The following is a 14,247-nucleotide window of genomic DNA, read 5'->3' on the forward strand; positions in this document are numbered from 1 at the left end:
TGTTAGTTTTAACGAGTTTGCATCCAAGTATAACCCCAACAAATTTTTGCATCACATGCCGTCTCTCTCCTCTCCCACCATTTCTCTTTCTGCTTTATCACTCTCCAAATCTTTAACGAGTGACCTCTCGTCTCCTAGCTCCTGCTTTCCCCCATAGAGGCAGGCGGCTCCATCGCTCCCGTCGGGCTCGCCTGAAAATCTCAACACAAATCGAAGGTGTTTACCTTTAAGTTTGCTTTTCTTGATCAATTTGTTGTGTTCTTGTATTGCTCATCTCATGATCTGCTTGTGTTCTCTTTTTCTCTCTATACAGTTTGTTTTTCTAAAGAACTGCGGGCGCAAGCGCTCGTGTTCCCTGGCGGTTGCCAGCATGTTTGTGTTCCCTTCCGGGCTGGGTGCTGCGCATTCATCTTCCCGCAGGTGGTGGGGGCACCTCACCCTGCTCGTCTGGCTGTTGATTCTAAGCTCAACTCACAGATCTCTCTCTCTCTCTGATGCTTTGTTGCTTTCTCATCTTCTTCCTCCTATTCATCGACAGTAGCAGTCGCACATGGAATGGAAAAATCACTCAGTTGCTTACTCGTATCTAGTTCGAGTGGATGGGTAAAGCAGCAAAGATATATACGTAGGAGAATTAAATTAGCATGTGCTTGCCAAGATTTCACGCGAATAGTTTATTATACTAGTGATTTCTAGCTACACAAAAGTTCTCTGTCTGTCATCTATATACCTTGGTTCCTTTGCTCAGTTTACCCCAACTCATGATGTCACATGTTTTTCTTATTCTTTTGTTTGTTTTTGACTGATCGTAGATGCCACATAGGATTAATTATTCTGGAGAGTGAAAATAGCTCTATTGAGAAATTATTATCAGAGATTGGAGTCGTTATCAGATAGTCAAACTTGCATGTACCAGTTTATTTCGCCTTGTCATATGTAAGTTGAATTGTAAAGCTGCATGTTGCATAAAAATTCATCACGCAAATATATACGGAAGTATTGCTTAATTTCATTAGATTTTTTTATGTAGTTGGTTCGCCTTTTCCCTGTGGTTCTTTTCTATTTTAGTTCTTGCAGCCCCAACACCGCTTTAATAATTATATCGTGTTGTCATATCATATCAGTACATTTATACTGTGCTTGCATGATTGTTATCTATGTAAGTTCTGTTATCTATAAGTTTTTTTTTCTCTGAGTTTGTAGATGTGCCTTGAAAATTACATTATTAGTGAGATCTAGCTATTAGTTAATTTCATCTGACTTATCTTTGTTGATGTTATAGTGTTGTTATTGTTATTTGTATTATTGTCATGGTGATTATAATTTTCATTTTTGTAAAATATTCCCTGCATTTGTGCACGATTATAGTTTTTTTGTTTGCAGATGGGTTAGATTGTTATTTGTCAAAAAAATACAACAGATTTGGACAAAATGGATATTGGTGCTGGCGCCAAAATGTTATTAGATTCTGGGTTATTAATCATCCTGATTAAGTAATGGTAGGTGCTGCTAGTAAAATTTGATAGATTTGTATACCTGAAATCTGTTCCTTTTTGTCTTGTTGACGTGTCAGATTGTGATTTGTCAAAAAATTCAATAGATTTGGGAACAAGAAATCTGTCGAATGATAGGTCGACATTCCCATTAGAAAATTAGAAGATCATAGTCTCACAAGACAAAATTCATGAAAAGGAAACATAATAACATGGCAAGTTACACTAACATTGTAACGTCCTTTATATTCTAGGAAGGATGTGTTGCGCTGATAATTTTTTGTTATAGTTCTCGACTTCCTGTAGTTTGTTTCTTTGGTTAAACTTTTGTGCGTTAACAGCCTTGTTGTGTTGGCAGCGCTAGTTTAGTTTCTGGTCGTGACTGTGATTCGGTGTGGCAAGATTTTTACTCTCCCGTCCCATAAAGAATGCAATTCTAAGTTTTAAAAAATCTCACAAAAGTTTAATCCCAGCAACAAGTACCTGTCTTATCCTTTTAAATATATTTTTAGGATTTAATTATGTGCATGTTGTAATAACTCTACGGATTTGAACATCTAGCATGCCTAAATTAATGGGATTGTCAATCTGCTAATAACAAATCTATCTGGAGAAAAAAATTAGAATTGTATGTTTTTTATGTGACGCAGGGGCATATGCTCTCTATTTCTTTAAAGGAGGCGGCTAAAATACGACCGGCCGTAAAAACAACTATCCGTACGGCCTATCTATTTTTAGTAAAAACCTCGAACCGTCAGCTTTCCCACCCCACATCTAGGGCCCACCTTCAATGACCTCCCCCACCGATCGCCCAGCACACTGCCTACAGAAAATTGCCTAGACGTTGATGTTGGCCTCCACCCCGCGCCACCGCCATAGACCCAAAGAAAAACATAAAAAAAAGTAGAACTGCTCCTCTGAAGAGGAGATGACGGTCACATCAACAGGATATTGTGTCAGGCAAAAAAGTGTGCAGAAAAAAGACTCTGGAGATGGGATGATAACCGAAGAACAAACAAAAGAGATGTGTGCGCATCTATACAGGCCAGATTTTTTTTACAAAACCTGCTACAAATTTAGGGTTCCCTGGCTAGTAGAAATAGATCTAGAACACATTATTGCTATATCTACGAGAGATAAACTGCAGTTGCCATCTTGTGAGCTATACACATTGAAGAATGATCTGCTTGATCCTGTACAAAAAAAATCTTTGCCTTCCATGTTGCTTGTCTCCCCATCCCCCCTCCTCCCCTTTTATCAGGAACTGGAAAAAAAAGTGTAGATCAGATGCAGCAAGTCAGTTTTTATTCAGGCAGTAATGTTGAGAAAATTACTTAGACAAAATGCTCAGTTATGCTTTCCTGTGAACACATTATTGCCATTGCCCCAAGTTAGTGGTATTCTGGTAGCAATGTTTAGAAATTGCGTAGACAAAGAACTCTACTGTGCCTTTTATGTGAACACATTATTGCCCAATAAAAAATGCCAAAGTTCATTTTTATTCGGACAGTAATGTTGAGAAATTGCTTAGACAAGGTGCTCAATTATGCTTTCCTGTGAACGCAAGTATTGCCCAAGTTAAATTGTATTCTGGTAGTAATGTTTAAAAATTACTTAGACAAAGTACTCTAATATGCCTTTATGTGCACACATTATTGCCCGATAAAAAATACCAAGTTGGTTTTATTCTAGAAGTCATGTTTACAAAATAATCAGGCAAAAATTGTTTGTTATGCCTTTATGTAAACACATCATAGGCTCACCACACAAAAATCTGCTTAAAAAACAATGTTCCTTAAACTGAAAACATCATCACTCTAATTCACCTGATTTTGTTTATGAAGAAAGCACACATTACTACCTGGCATATTTTGATTATGAAAAGATTGTGAGGCTTGCAGGAACAATGGATTTGAATGAGCTGCCCCCTGAATTTGATTATGATTTCCCAGATGAAGTTGGTACAAATCCTTCCTATTGCACTCAGCCAGCCTTTGGTGTTGCATGGTCACAATGCGATGAGCGGGGCCAGAGCCACCAAAGCCATAATGATGTTGGTGCCACACTGGATGCTTGTAGTAGCACCCAAAACGCAAATGCTTATTCTGTTAACAATCAAGAACCTAGTGTTGTGGCTGGTGATGTTGTAGAAGAGGGGCTAGCAGATATTGTAGAAGATGCAATGCAAGATAAGGTTTGGTTAACACCTCCAGTACTGTACATGGGGCAGACCTTTGGCACCATATAGGAGGCTCGAGAGTTCTACATTCCTATGCAAAAGGGTTGGGTTTTATATCCGTACAAGCACTACATGCTATTGTTCCTATTACTAGACCTAAATAAAATGAGTTCAGTATCCTATTGCAAATACATATTAAATGAAATGCTGTTGTTCCTGTTACTAGCGATATCCACATGTAACCTTCTGCAGAAAAAGTACTTATTGTAACATTTATCATTGCCTATCTGAAACAATATTATTGTCTATTTCCTATATATTATTGCCTAATAAAGAACTAATGATATCATAAAAAATATAGGATCTAGCACAAATATTGCCACAATAAGAGGAAAAGAAAGCCTATAATTGAGGGTGGAAACATAATGTATCATTCTGGTTAAATATATGTGCTTCTAGATCAAAATCATATAGCGAGTGCAGATCTCAGCTTAGTATATCCAGTTCAGATTAAGATTAGCACAAAACATTAGAAACACATTTGCCAAATCAGTGACCCATTCGAGTAACATATGCTTTTGCTTCACCTAACTAAAAAAGAATTTTCTAAAAAAAAGCAATTATGTAACTAAAATGGAACGGTAGCATTGCTTAGCAGAAATTGTACTTTACCTCAACATGCTTGACTTAGTGTACTTGCATAAATTAAAATTGATTCAATAAGCAAAATGGAGAACCCTGAAAAACATAGAAAATGCATATCAAATTGAATTAATTGCTTGTTGATTTAGCATAGGTTGCCTACGAAATAATTCATAGGGTCACCACTATGACCTTGAGTGTACGAGGACAATGCTTTTCCCAATTCAGAACAGAGCCTTTGATCCTAATTTAGATAGTACTTTGCTTAAGTAGTAATAGCTAATGGCTTTTACTTGATAGTGTTTTTACCAAATTGAGATAGTACTTTGCCTAATTAATAGTAGATTATTGCCTATGTAGGATAAGATTATTGCCTATATACAACAAAAAGTATTGCTTAGTAAAATGGTGTGGTTAGAAATTGTGCAACCAATTCCCAGCCCTTTGAATGCTTGTTTATATCATAAAAAACAGTCATAAGCATTTCGATTAATGTTCAGTAGGCATTTTTACCATATCAGTTAAGTATGTAAGAAGTATAATATCCTCTGTTTCCATGCGTTAGTCAATCTGAACACAGAAGTATGAAGCCAACACCATGTGAAAATTCTATTATAGTGAACCTAAACAAGCGGCATAATAACAATAGACACACATTATGATAAGACCTTCTGAATGCACGAAATGAGCTAATCACATTAAAGGGGAGCATAACCTCACCGTGAAGATTCATGTTGAGGACGCGCTGCCACGGCGGTGCCACTAGCATATGGAGTTTCATGCCGAGCTAGGTCCCCACCTGAGCTCCTCGACCTCGAACTCCGACGCAGTGTGCGGTGGTGGCTCCTAGGCCTCACCGCGGCAGGGGACGGCTCCTGCTCCTTCGTGGGCACGGGGGTGGACTCGAAGGTGCGGATCGGTACACGGAGCGGTGGCGGTAGGATCGATGCGGCATGCGGCGGAGGGGGAAGAATAGTGGAAGCAGACAAAGCGGCATTGCTGGGAGGGGAGAGCACGAGGAGGGTGGCGGCGCAGAGGTTGGAGGAGTGGCACTACGACGCCGCCCCGGAGCACGAGAAGCCTCGCATTGCTAGGCACGAGAGGCCTCCTTCATGGCCCCTTCCCCTAGCCCCGCCCCCATCCCCTGACCCCCACCCAGACCAATTCGGCCGCGTGGCGCGCGACTGCGGTGGATGCGAGGAGGACCCGCATGGGCGGCAGAATCATCCCGCGCCAGCGACGAACAGCCCGCCTCTAGCTGGATCTGGGCGCGCTGGAGGTCGCGGTGAGGGTGGAGGGAGGCCGATGCCGGGATGCGCTAACGAGATGCGAGATGGGGAACAGAGTGAGAGAAGGAGGGGGAAAGGAGGACGGGCGGCAGAGCGATGGGTTTGTAGATGGCCGTGCAGACAGACTAACGTGCGGCCGGCTAGATTAAAGTCATTACCTTCTTTAAAAGCATGGATATCCTTTATCTAAAAAAAAAACATTGTCCCATTGTCGTAGTGAGAACCATAAGTAGATTTTCAGCGAGCTGTTGCTATAGAAAAATCCTGACTCGCCATAGACATGTGTGACGAGGTACCGAAAACTTGTAGTGATGGGCAGAAAAGATGATAGTATCAACACATTTAACACAAGCACCTTCCATGACACACGGAGGTTTCACTCTGAAATTTTCGAATTTTGGCCATCGAGTTGGCACCCGGCTATGTCAGTGCATTTCTTAGCACTGAATTGCTGAACACACATGTGGTATCTGTCATAACTGACTGCAATTAGGACAATGGTGATCAGAGTAAACTCTGTTTATTCTGCTTGTGCTAGCTGGTCCAATGGAACACATAGCCACTGAATTACTTGTCAGTGGCATACAGAACCTTTCACAGAAGATTGCTACACGTACACACGCGAGTGGGGAACACACAGTTATTCATCACGGTTAACCTGAAGCCATGGAGCATCCATCCACCATCCGATCCGCTACAGAACACGCTCAGGAAGTCAGGAGCAGTTGGAGCCCGGCACGGCGGAGGCGTTCCGGCCGCAGTAGTTGAGGACGAGGGGCACGTCGAGCGGCAGGTTGACGGGGATGCCGAGGACGTTGAGCCTGATGGCGGCGCAGAGGCAGGCGGCCAGGTCGAGGTTGACGAGGCTCCCCAGCAGCGGGCAGCACTGCTGGGTCCGCGGCACGTTGATCTTGAGCTTGAGAAGGACGAGCACGTCGGCGCACACCTTGAGGTCCGCCAGCGCGTTCGTTGGGCACGGGTTGCCCCGCGGCGGCTGCTGCCCGCGGACGACGGCGACGCCCGCCGGCGACGACAGCAGCAGCGCCGCGGCGAGGACGAGCGCCGCCGCGGATCTCGGAGCCGCCATTCGATCTGCACAGCACGGCCGGGCAGTAGCTGTCTGTGCTGTGCTGGTCCTGGTGGTAGGATGTCCCTTGGCTTTGGCTCGCTTGGCTTCCTGGAGTATGGTAGCTAGCTTGCAAGTGCGAAATATTTATAGGCAGAGCTGCGATGCAAGCATCGCACGACCAGATATTTTCCGTTTCCCCCTTTTGGGCGCGTGGATCATTGCGTGTGTGTACATGGAACGGGTAGTGGTGGCGGCAAAACAATGTTATCCGGTGATCAAGTCGCCGCATGACGATCACCACCTCCTCTTTCTGCAGATAAAGGTGAGACGTGAGAGGTGGCCGCCGTCCATACTCCATAGATGCAATAATTAGCTGTTTAATCTGCGGATTGTGCCGGTGCATCACCATGAGCAGCAGAGCAAGAAGCTTTGCACCTCGACGAGCACGGCATGCGTGCCAGGACCGGACCACGTCCCCAACATCCGTCGGCCGCGCGCGGCACGCGACAGCCTTTTTTTTTCTTTTCGGTTGGAGGTGCGTGCGTGTACAAGGCCACGCAGACGCAGCGCAACGGATTTGCAGTGGTGTTCGTTCGGAGGCAACTAGCCGACATCCCCACTGCACCAGACCAGCCGCGTCGCCGCCACCATTTCTGGCTCTGGGGGTGGCTTCAAAAGGTGAGTCGATTGCGACTCCGGCCGCCGGCTGGATCGGTTTTGCGGTGCGTGTGATCGGCCGTGACCAGGTAGTAGATTCCCATGGAGTGCGTGATGGCCGGTTGAGTGGTGGATCGCACTGTCGTCACAGTGGGTGTTTTCTGATGTGACCAACGTGCAAGTGCCCACTGATCGCAAGGGGAAGTGAGGATGTCGGCTGCAAATGATAAAATGAGTTGTCACTTGTTTTAAAAAAAAACCTAGAGAACTCTTTTTTTAAAAAAAAGTCACGAGAAAAATCTGAGTCTTGTTTAGCTAGGAGTTTGTTCATCCGCGGGCCTGCTACGGCCCGCTGGATCGCCAGTTCGCGACCCAGCAACGCAACAAGGCCCCAAATTTTACGGCCCGTATCGGCCCATAAAAAGAGGCCGTGGGTGGCGAAACCCGCGGTCCGGTTTAAGTCGCGCACCGAAAAGGCAGAGAGGAAAAGAGTACGACGCGGCGGCGACACCACCGCCCGCCCGCCGCCTCCCCGTCGCGATGGCGATGCGGCAGCTCGCCAGGCTCCACCAGCGCATCTCCCCTTCTCTCCCCCACCGGCACGCCCCGCGCCACGCGTGGCCGCCCGCCGCCGACGCGGCGTTCCCCTGTCGCGGGCTCGCCTCCTCCTCGTCGTCCTCCGCGGCCGCCGCCGCCGCCGCCGCGGCGGCGGCGGGTCGGGAGAAGAGCTCGAGGCGGACGCTGGGGTACCTGCTCGGCGTGGCGGTCGCTATGGTCGGCGCTTCCTACGCGGCGGTCCCGCTATACCGTCGCTTCTGCCAGGCTACCGGCTACGGCGGCACCGTCCAACGACGCGAGGTGCGAATTCCCCTCGTCTTCAATTTGGTTTATCCCCTTGTTAGGGATGGTGATGCGCGTTGCTTATTGGGCGTATGTTAATAATGTGTGTTGTATTCGGTCCAATTTAATTGCACGGCTCCATCAATGGTAGGGTTGAGTTCCATAGGCAGTCATGCTTTGATATATGTTGCTTGTGGGATGATGTGTCATTTCGAAGCTATGTGGAGTTCATAGTCCCAATGGACTTACTACGAGGGGAATAGGAATTTTTTTGTAGGAGATGTCCAGAGAAATGGAAAATTTAGAATCTGTAGCTGACTTGTGGCCGGTCAAAATAGTGATTTGCAGCTTCACAAAATTTCCGTTACTTTTATTTTCATTAAACTATAATAGCGAATAGGTCTCTAGATGGCCTTAGTAGCACTCCCCAGGTCCTGAGTTTGACTCCCGGTGGGAGCGAATTGTAGCCTAGGGTTAAAAAATTCCCTCGCCCGCCACCACGCCAAAGCATAAAGGACTGCATTCACTCGGGTAACGGCGCCCCTATGTAAGGGTGGGCAGATGTTCGGGGGGTTTCTCGACCTGCGTGAGAGGTCTTCTCTTATTCAATGCTCGGGGGTTTCTTCCCCCTGCAGGCCAAGTTTTTTTAAAAAAATTATAATAGGCCATGGCCATGGAGTGTCTTTTGCTCCCCTTGCCTAAAACACACAACCAGCAATGGGGTGACAGAGGATAGCATTACCATCAGTAAACATACCACTACGCCAATAAATTGGTTTGTGGTTTCATTGGCTTTTGTAGGGCCCAAATATAAATAGAGAGCTCAGGATAGTGCAGTTGGCTCACCAATTGAGTGTAGAGAGGCTAGCAGGCGACCAGTGTCCACGGAGGCGGCGGTTTCCGGCCAAAGTTACTGCTACTTCTGCTATTGGTTTCATTGAAGCCTTATTGCTTGCAGTGCAACCATAGCTTTTGGCCATATTTGAAAAATGGGATAAGTAGGACGCATGGCAATGTCTTTTTTAACTATTTTCATGAACACAGTAGCAAATCCTCTAAGCGAACAGAAACTTGTGTATGCCCTGGAATGGTGAAGTAAGTTGCAAATTTTCAATTTCACAGAAATGGAATTTCCCCTGTCTCTTACTTGGTGCATGCTGGAGTTGGTGCATGTATGTTAACCTAAGTTAGGAATGTGTTCTTTAACTGTCCTTAGATGACATCCTTGTTCCTAGTTCGTTTCCCAGGTGAGGGCTGACATTGATGATGATATCATCAGCTGAAACAGCGTTACTGCCAAATTTTTTCCAAATGATTGGAACTCAGAGAAGCCAGAAGTCATATTTCAAATAGATCATGTTGAAAGTTTGATATGATTATAAATTCCTTTTGAAATTTCCGATTCATGAAATGGGCTTGAAATTTTTTGGCTCTATGCAGAGTGTAGAGGAGAAAATCTCACGACATGCTCGAGATGGAACCACAACGTCACGGTGAGCCTTGCTCAACATTGAAATACCAAGTTTTTGCATTGGTTATTTCATGATCTACACTAATAAAACACTTTCCTCTGAATACTTTATCCTTCCACTTCCTTATTGTGTCTTGTATGTTAAACCTGAAGACTCCATTAAAGGATTTTCGCCACAAATATGTTCTATAAAAAAGTTTCAAATATATACCAGGACGCTTTAATGTGTTTACTTTCACTAGCTTCACTTAATTCTGCTCTGATATTGAGCCTTTTGTACTTATTCATTAAAAAATCAAGCCAAGCCTTAGTTTCATTGGAGCACTAAACCCTCTTTACTTGTCTTTGATTTGATGTATTCTTTCCTTGGTGTCTGCTCATCAATGTTTATGGTTTGTACTGAAATGCCATATTAATGATTAACTGGGTACAGTCTTGACAACCATTGCATCCCCTACAGTGAAATTGTGATTTAATCATACATGTGCCTAATTGTTTCGTGAATGATGTTGTTTTCTTTTACATGTGAAATGATTGTGCAGTGAGTATATATCTAGTTAAACTCTAGTGCTCGCACCTTCCTTTCTAAAAAAAATTTCATTTTCCAGGGAGATCATTGTCCAATTTAATGCTGATGTTGCTGATGGAATGCCATGGAAGTTCATTCCTACACAGAGAGAGGTAATCAGTTTGGATTAATTCACATTTTTCTGGCACTTTCTGTTGTATACTCTTTCTAAACCTATTCCATTTGTTGTAGGTCAGGGTTAAACCTGGTGAAAGTGCTCTGGCATTTTATACTGCTGAAAATCGCAGTTCGGCTCCAATTACTGGTGTATCCACATACAATGTTGCTCCGATGAAGGTTTGAAATTGTAATTTGTATTCCATTGGTTATCAACACAATTTGCATGTATCTGCTGTTTTTTCTTCGAAGCTAATTATATTATTGTTGATCCTATTTTGACATTTTCTTGAGAAATGTCATGCCATCTTTGTGCAATAGATTTTTTTTTGCCGCAACTGTTCCTGTATACTGGGTTGTTCAATACTATAGGGTAATCCCTTCTGGCACTATCTTTCAGTCTGCTGCCAAGAAATGCTAGGTGTAATACTTCTCCCATTAGCACAATTTTTGTCATACGAGCATTCTCATATGGAACGAATCTCAGTTAATGTTAATAGTTGAGGGTGATAAAGGATTAATTATTTCAGTTCAAATTCTAGAAAAACGTTTAAAATGTATGTAATATACTTTTAATACTTTTTCTGGGTATTGGTTTTGGTTTCCTCCACACCTTGATTTTGAAGATTATATTGGCTTTATTATCCAATGAAAGTTTGAATACTTAACCAGGTTTTCTAAACTGAAATTGTCGCCTTTTCCATTTGCCTGAATTTTTTTAATGGAAGTGACATGTATTGTTTTATACACCTGCAACATTTCAGTAAAATAATAATGTGCATGTCTTATTTATTGAATGAAGTTACCGGGCATACTAATATGGTTCATTACCGCGCCACAGAATTACCTTTGACTCTTTCTCGTGGCTGTGCAAATTGGTGTCGTTCAGAAAGTTTAGCTTGAGCTAGAGCATTGCATGACATTAGCTAAGAGAAATTCTGTGTTATCATGCAGGCTGCCATTTACTTTAATAAGATACAATGCTTTTGCTTTGAGGAGCAAACACTTATTCCTGGGGAGCAGATAGACATGCCAGTAAGTTCAGTTTGCACCGTCATCAAATATTGTGTACACACAGTTATGTACAACTATTTATGTGCGCTGCGCAAAACTTTTACAACACTAGTGAAACTTTTCAGGTATTCTTCTACATCGATCCTGAGTTTGAGACAGACCCCAAAATGGAGGGAGTGAACAATATAGTTCTTTCCTACACGTTTTTTAAGGTGAGCGATAGCTAGAGAAAACAGAGCAACAGCATTTGTTCTATTAGAGAAACACTTCATTGAATCTGTATGCTTTGAAATAGCGCATCTCATGTAACATCACCAGAAGAGCTTATTTGTTTGTGTAGTTAGCTCGCATTTGTCTGTGGAAAATTTTTGCAAATAATCTGTAACAGTACCTGTGTACCCGACGCAACCAAAATGAGGTTCCTTCTATGTATCAAGGATCCTGCAGCATTGAAGTGATGGCATTTCTATTTTGAATACCAGAAGTGATGGCATCTTGTTATGAATATACTCCCTCCACATTGTAAAGGAAGCTGTTCAAGACATTTACATGGTCTCCAAAAATTATTTTGACCATTAATTTTTTACTATAAATAATTTATAAAATATAGTCAGCATATACTTTTATGAAACCACATTTCAAGATGAATCTACTTATATCACTTTTATATTTTGAACCTAAAAGAATTTACTATATTTGACCATATAGTAAAAGTAATATAAGTAAATTCATCTTGAAATGTAGTTTCGTAAAAATATATGTTGACTATATTTTATAAATTATTTATAGTAAAAAATTAGTGGTCAAAATAATTTTTGAAGACTGTCGATGTCCTAACGACTTACTTTTCAATATGGAGGGAATAACAAGGGGTCATGGAAGTAGTGATTCCCCTGTGTGTGGTTGTACTGTAGACTTGGACAAATGAAGTTAACCTTTTAGAAACAAGGCAAATGAAGCGGTTGCACAACAAGACGGGACGTGCCGTCCGCCTGCAAAAACGAGCTGGCCACAGGTTCATCAGACGAGTCCCGTACCTGCAACAAGATGGGAGGGTGAGGAATACCCAGGATCCTCATGCACTGGTAGTAGTTTAGGGCCTTGTCTTCTAAATCATGTCCACTGCCAACTGCGTCGGATGTTTGGTTTAGGGGACCGAATATCTTCTTTGAACGGCTACCACAATCAGAGGCGAACTCAGCTGTCCGTTTTTCCTCCACCAAAGCGAATCGCCAGCCACGCCACCGGCCGGTCCTCCTCCCTCCATTTTCCGAGCGAAAGGAGGATCCCAAGATCTCCCAAATCTTAGAGCAAGTATAGTAATGCCAACTAGGCAGGCCGGAAAGGTCACACGTCAGAAAAAATTCTCATTGGCAGAAAGAGAATCGAAGAGAGAGAATGAGACGGGCGATTCACAAATCGCCGGCTCAAAGAGGGCGGACATGCTTTTCAAAAAAAAAGCGGGCGTATAACATCGTGTCGTGGTTATGTGGGGTCACCATCACTGCTTCTGTGATTTTTATTGGCTTCACATCGCTGTTGGATCAAAACAAGCATTGAATATTAGTATAGGCCCTATCACTACCACTAATTTTTTACTGCCCAGCAGGATGATGTGGTGCTTCTTTACGCCGGCTGATCCATTAGCCCTGCTCTTACGGAGCACTCGTCCGGGATCCGCGGTCCTCCCTTCCCTGTTGCTCCGGCGGCAAGCAGCGACAGGGAGACCTCGTAGGACTAGACTGTAGGAGGACTGGAGGAGGGCGGCAGGCGATGGGCGCCAGCGGCACGGCAACCTGCCTGCGCTCCACGGCCGGGCGCACGCGGGATCGAGGCGGTCCGGCCGGTACGCGGCCATGCCGCCGCCGCGCGCGCGCGACGGTTTGGCGCACTGTCTGGGCGTGAGCGCACGTCCCGCCAAGCGCGGCGGGGAAGCGAATCTCCCGTATCGATCGCGCTGCCGCCCCTGCCGCGCGGCAGCCGGCATGGGTAGGAACACACGACGCGACGAGACGAGATGGAATCAGAGGAGAGCGGGCGGGAGCGGAGCGCGGCAGCGTAGCTTGCAGCTACTCCTAGCTACGTAGGCAAATGTGGCCGGTAGCGGGCGGGCCGTAGCGGGCGTGCCCTGGCAATGGCAGTAGCAGCAGGGCGGTGGCCGTGGCGCGAGCCCGGCTTTCGCAGCGCTACCGCGGCAATCCTGGATAGTTTTGATAGCATTAATAAAGCTGCCACGTAACCAGAGTTAACGAGGGAGAAAATTGATAGCCCAAGTATATAGAAGAGTGAGGATTGGATCGGATGAGAATTATTTTCTTTCCTTTATCATAAAAACTATACATCGTAGAGTTAGTGTGTATAAATAATTTTTTTAGACACCCACTATGGACACTATGGATTGGGATGAACTCAATACACCGTGGTCCGTGGCTGCATTTCTTTTCTCCTACGGCGACGCCGTGATCCTGGACGGCGTTGACTCTTGGTCTTGGAGTACGAGTGTGCTGCTGCCTGTCCCGTGGAGGGCCCGTGAGTCGGAGCTGCGCCTGCGCGGCCTAGGACTTGCACGCGTGTCGGTCCCGAGAATACATGGCAAATTTCTCCCTATTGTTATCAGACATTTTCATCCCTAAACTTTCCTCTAACATGCAAACCCGTAACTTGAATATCGAAGGCTGAGTTTATGTCTCCGTCCACCGTAAGCAAAAGCACCGCAGTGTTTACACGAGCCTATCTCAAAGTCGTTCAAGAACCGGGACTTGAGAGCGTGTCACTTGCTTCTGCGCAGCGCAGCATGAGAGTCACAAAACGAGAAAAGCACAAACTCTATAAAATGACAGAAGAGGGCGCTGGGTTTTGTCATGACTCATGAGTGCGGAAGGCAAAATAAATTCTCCACGGCAACGCA

General features: G+C 44.6%; 2 protein-coding genes and 1 long non-coding RNA gene across 4 annotated transcripts; 2 read left to right on the top strand and 1 right to left on the bottom strand.

Annotated features, from left to right (window-relative positions):
- LOC120649957 lies at positions 1-3,877 on the top strand. 2 transcript variants are annotated; one of them, XR_005665425.1, is made up of 3 exons: positions 1-216; positions 314-1,499; positions 3,395-3,877. It is a non-coding gene; the product is annotated as an uncharacterized LOC120649957 (long non-coding RNA). The 2 variants fall into 2 exon arrangements; XR_005665424.1 differs by having other exon boundaries at positions 314-3,877.
- Positions 3,878-6,101: 2,224 nt separating this feature from the next.
- Positions 6,102-6,795, bottom strand: LOC120649958 (cortical cell-delineating protein-like). The gene has a single exon (XM_039926907.1). The coding sequence runs from the start codon at positions 6,688-6,690 to the stop codon at positions 6,319-6,321; it is 372 nt and encodes a 123-aa protein (XP_039782841.1). The 5' UTR covers positions 6,691-6,795; the 3' UTR covers positions 6,102-6,318.
- Positions 6,796-7,784: 989 nt separating this feature from the next.
- Positions 7,785-11,832, top strand: LOC120649959 (cytochrome c oxidase assembly protein COX11, mitochondrial-like). The gene is made up of 6 exons (XM_039926908.1): positions 7,785-8,187; positions 9,610-9,662; positions 10,249-10,321; positions 10,401-10,505; positions 11,280-11,360; positions 11,465-11,832. Exons 1-6 carry the CDS (start codon positions 7,870-7,872, stop codon positions 11,564-11,566), a joined length of 732 nt encoding a protein of 243 aa, XP_039782842.1. The 5' UTR covers positions 7,785-7,869; the 3' UTR covers positions 11,567-11,832.
- Positions 11,833-14,247: the final 2,415 nt, after the last annotated feature.

Source organism: Panicum virgatum, chromosome 9K, assembly GCF_016808335.1.
Source record: "Panicum virgatum strain AP13 chromosome 9K, P.virgatum_v5, whole genome shotgun sequence".
NCBI lineage: Eukaryota > Viridiplantae > Streptophyta > Magnoliopsida > Poales > Poaceae > Panicum > Panicum virgatum.

Bases quoted from the DNA above. Each gene is read 5' to 3' on its own strand.
- LOC120649958 (XM_039926907.1), bottom strand. From the start codon at position 6,690: ATGGCGGCTCCGAGATCCGCGGCGGCGCTCGTCCTCGCCGCGGCGCTG.
- LOC120649959 (XM_039926908.1), top strand. From the start codon at position 7,870: ATGGCGATGCGGCAGCTCGCCAGGCTCCACCAGCGCATCTCCCCTTCT. The intron at 8,188-9,609 runs GTGCGAATTCCC...GGCTCTATGCAG, and splicing joins GCACCGTCCAACGACGCGAG to AGTGTAGAGGAGAAAATCTC. The intron at 10,322-10,400 runs GTAATCAGTTTG...CATTTGTTGTAG, and splicing joins TCATTCCTACACAGAGAGAG to GTCAGGGTTAAACCTGGTGA.